Source organism: Lactuca sativa, chromosome 2, assembly GCF_002870075.4.
Source record: "Lactuca sativa cultivar Salinas chromosome 2, Lsat_Salinas_v11, whole genome shotgun sequence".
NCBI lineage: Eukaryota > Viridiplantae > Streptophyta > Magnoliopsida > Asterales > Asteraceae > Lactuca > Lactuca sativa.
In genome coordinates, this window is record NC_056624.2 from 226,548,792 (window position 1) to 226,553,559 (window position 4,768).

Genomic DNA, 4,768 nt, shown 5'->3' on the forward strand with positions numbered 1-4,768 from the left:
TAGAGTAGTATAAGTTCATATCTTTTCCTTTACTTTTTATTTATTTATTTATTTATTTATTTTAATGGCAGATAACTATATATCTCTTCTATCTGAAATTGAACTCAAGATTTTCTAGTTAATAGTTATATTAGAACCTTCAAGCTCAAATCTATTAAGTTATCTTTTATAACAAATTTATCATTAATTGCAGTTAATTATTAGCATTGGCAAATTACCAACATACCCAGGGTAGTATCGTAATCTCCACCCCCATCCGCTGAAACATATTTGGCGTGATGAAGTGGCAATTATGACGATGAAGCAAGGGCGTTATGGTAATTTAGCATCTGAACTAAATAAAACCTTTACGCTATAAAATAGGATGCTCTCCATTGCGCAACCCACAGCAACAGGCCAACAGCTGAAACATAGTTACGCATTCGTCACACAACTCAACGAAGAAGAAGAAGAAGATCGACGATTATAGATACGTGTATAGATAGATACGAGCGAAAATCGTGGAAATCTAGACAGAGAATCAATCGATTTGCATATAGGTAAGTTCTTCTCTTCCTTTTAATTGACTAAGAGTTTGTTGCATTTGTTTTCGGTTTCATCATCTTCATGGCGATCTTATCAATTATCATCATCGAAACCGCAGATTAGATTAATCGGTTTTGACGTAAATCTTTCCAAATTTAATACGTATATTAAAACCCAGAATCTTATCCCCGTTCTTCGTTTTCTTTATATTCAATTTTGGGAACATCTTCCATATCAGTTCTTCAATTAACGGGAGTACTGGAGTAGTAGAAATATATTGACCGGAAATTCAAGACGATTGACCTGATCAATCCGGTAACTTATCGCTGTTTTGGATGATTTCGAAACAAATATTCTTAGAATTGATTTTCTTTTTTCTTTTTGGTAACTAATCTCATTCTTACTTTTGCTTATTTTTATCGGCTAAATCGAATCTCCTTCTGTCATCCGCTTTAACTGAATTTGCTGTTAATTTACAATATAATGTATTTGTGTTTTTATTTAAATCAACTGAAAATAATTGGTTTTCCGATTATTGATTCGATTGGTAGAGAGTTCCATGATTTTAAGGAATAATTTTGATTTTATTAAACAAACTTTTTTGGAGTTTTGCCTTATATAGCTTATGTTTGTTTAATAAATCCGATTTCATATCCATTAACTTCTTCGATGGGGATAAATCTAAGTTAAGGAGAAGTTTTTTTTAAATTATAATTTGTACTAATATTTTTTCATCGATTAAAATATAATTTGGTGATCGATCTTCGTGTTTTCAGCTTCGTTAAACTGGTGGAGGAAAAGAAAATTGAAGTTTTGGAAGCAGTAAATAGTAATACATCAATGGGTTCCATTTTAGAACCGGAATCAAGTAGAAACACAAAACCTCCAGGAATCAGATTCGTAGAATGCACCAAGAAATCAAACATCTCATTCAAATCCCATCAAGCCATTGTTCTAATCGTTACGTTTCTCGCATACGCAAGCTACCATGCTTCCCGTAAAACCACCAGCATCATCAAAAGCGCACTCGATCCTCAAACTCCCGACGAATCCCTACAATCAGCCGCATTTCTACACAGATCTAACGCACTTCAATGGGTTCTAGGAAGCGGGTGGGCCCCATTCAATGGCACAAACGGAACAGGTTTGCTCGGAGATCTAGACTTAGCGTTCCTTTTTGTATACGCCGTCGGCATGTTCTTTTCAGGACATATTGGCGATCGAATGAACCTAAGAATCTTTCTAACAATCGGAATGCTGGGAACGGGTTTATTCACTTCATTATTTGGTGTCGGATACTGGGCAAACATTCATTTCTTCTACTACTACTTGATAGTTCAAATGTTAGCCGGGCTGTTTCAGTCAACCGGATGGCCTTCTGTAGTTTCAGTCGTCGGTAATTGGTTTGGAAAGAGTAAGAGAGGACTCATAATGGGTATTTGGAACGCCCACACATCCGTCGGAAATATCGCCGGATCATTGATCGCAGCCTACTTTTTAAAATACGGGTGGGGGTGGTCAATGGTGGTTCCCGGTTTGATGATCGCTTTTGTTGGTGTTCTGGTTTTTCTGTTCTTGCCGGTTGATCCTGAATCGGTGGGAGTCAATCAAGATGAGGATGAATCCGGGTCGCCTAAAAAGCAGGGATTATCTCAACATTTACTGAGCTCAAAACCCGATAACGAGAAAGGAAAGCCTGTTGGATTTCTTGAAGCTTGGAAAATTCCAGGGGTTGCTCCTTTTGCATTTTGCCTATTTTTTGCCAAATTGGTGGCCTACACGTTTCTCTACTGGCTTCCGTTCTACATTAGTCACACAGGTACGTGTTACAAATATACAGTAATATAATCTTATTAAATATCCCTTGAATATTATTTGTTATTCTTAATAATTTATTGTGTTTTGAAATTTGCAGCTATAAATGGTGAATATTTATCGAATGAGGCGGCGGGGAACTTATCCACATTATTTGACGTAGGGGGTGTGGTAGGAGGAATCCTAGCCGGTCATATATCTGACCGGCTAGGGGCTCGTGCCATTACGGCAGCGAGCTTTATGTACTGCGCGATCCCCGCGCTGTATCTTTATAGAAGTTACGGACATATGTCAATGTCTATAAACATCATCCTGATGCTGGTCACCGGGATGTTTGTTAACGGTCCATACGCTTTGATCACGACTGCGGTTTCGGCTGATCTCGGGACTCACAAATCTCTGAGGGGAAACTCTAAGGCACTAGCGACTGTAACCGCGATTATCGACGGAACGGGGTCGATCGGTGCCGCAATTGGACCGGTGCTGACGGGCTACATTTCGACTCGGAGTTGGAGTGCGGTCTTCACCATGCTTATGGCGGCGGCGTTTGTGGCGGGGTTGTTTCTGACAAAATTGGTGGTGGCGGAGGTGACTGCTAAATGTCAAGAATCACGAGGCGGTTCGAGTGGTGGTGCTGCTAGTTCCGGTGCGGTGGAAGAAGTGTGAGCATTTGTTGTTTATTGGTGGTGAAAATGAAGATTTTGTTAAAATGTGTGATATTGGGCAGAATTGTTAAATATTTATGGTCTCTACTTCAAATTTGGAGAAGAGGGAAAGGGGCCGTGTATTCATTTGTATTTTCTCCAAGATTTTTAGGATATGGAGGAGGTGATAGGGTAGTAATGTTTGTACAAGTAATAATCAATACCCCATCATCAAAATTAAACATTTAGTCTGATGATTTTTGGATCATAATATTTAAGGAACTATGGTTCAAATCCTCGTTATTCAATCGTTTTCTATTTCTTATTTGTTGTAATTTTGAAGATTTTGTTATCTTTTTATCTTTTTTGTGTATAATAGAGATAATGACATGTAGAACTGGAACATTATCGGTTTATATTATATAAAAGGAAATGATGTCCTATTAAATAATAGTATTATGATAGTGAGAAGTGAGAAATAGGTTGTGGTTGACATGTTACGTGGTATGAAAATGTTGAAAAATGGCTCCGTGTTTGAATGAAAAGGCAAAACTAGCTGTGTATGTATATTTTGTGAATAGAAAATTATGTCTTTGTGGTTCTAGTTTTAACGACAATCGTAATCCATTGTTTTGTTAATATGAAAAAAATACAGGACCATTAATAACACGGTCCCTAAGCTTTCAGTGTCAGTAACCACTTTTTAATACCTATTCCACCAAATTTCTACGTAAATCTAAACTCCTCTAGAGTTTTCAGATTAGACTTATCAGCTTTATCATACATATGTGTTTAGAGCTAATAAAAACTCTCCTGGTTAGCCTATTATTGTATATATATATATATATATATATATATATATATATATATATATATATATATATATATATATATATATTATTTAGCATATTAGGCTCGTTGTATTTCCCAATATAGGCCATTTTGTATTTGTACTATATTTATACGGTTTAATGAGAGGGGCTCGTTTTCATGGGAAATTATACTAATAACATGGTATTAGAGCAACACGGTTAAACCTAATCGTCTCTCAGCTTCATCCGGTTCCAGAAGCCTCAGCCTCATTTGACTTTGGATGATGCTCGATCTATGCTTTCAGTTGACGAGTGACGTCTTCAACTTGAAACCACTTGATCCATCCCTACTGCAAGTTCTGATCACTCCTCCTCACCTCAAGTCCTCGCCACCCAACACACCAGCTCCTCTCACCAGCATCGCAGCAACATATGTGGTGGTGACGGATATTACCAAGGCAGAGGTCGATCAGGTGGTCGATCCTTTCGTGGAGGTCGAAGTAATTCTCGTGGCGGTAATCGAGGTGGAAGACAACAACAAACACAATATGTTTAGTCTCCTTATGGGTGGGCCCCTCTTTCGTTTGGGCCAACTCATCAACATTTCTCTACTGTTGGGCCCAATGTCAATCTGGCCGACATTTTCCCGGCTCGTCATTCAGCCCAACAGCCTCATCATCAACAACATTGGGCTAATTTTGGTCCACAATAAAGTCAGCAGACTTTTATCTCTCCTACTACATCAGATCAGCCCACTCCCCTCCGACAGATGTTCAAAACAATGACCTTAACCCCTCTATCTTCCCAACTTGACTGGTTCATGGACTCCGGGGCCACAACTCACCTTCATGCAGATTAAGGTATCCTCGATTATGTTAAAATAATGATTTATCTTCGTCTGTTTTATTCGGTGATGGGTCTCTCATTCCCGTAAAAGCATCCATAGACACGGTTCTTCCGCGTTCGTATTGG

The 4,768-nt window shown here is 38.3% G+C and overlaps 1 protein-coding gene across 1 annotated transcript; it reads left to right on the forward strand.

The window, feature by feature from the left end:
* The first annotated feature begins 378 nt into the window (after nucleotides 1-378).
* On the forward strand, nucleotides 379-3,292 carry LOC111910865 (putative glycerol-3-phosphate transporter 1). Its single transcript, XM_023906672.3, has 3 exons — nucleotides 379-539; nucleotides 1,302-2,344; nucleotides 2,441-3,292. Exons 2-3 carry the CDS (start codon nucleotides 1,366-1,368, stop codon nucleotides 3,004-3,006), a joined length of 1,545 nt encoding a protein of 514 aa, XP_023762440.1. The 5' UTR covers nucleotides 379-539; nucleotides 1,302-1,365; the 3' UTR covers nucleotides 3,007-3,292.
* Nucleotides 3,293-4,768: the final 1,476 nt, after the last annotated feature.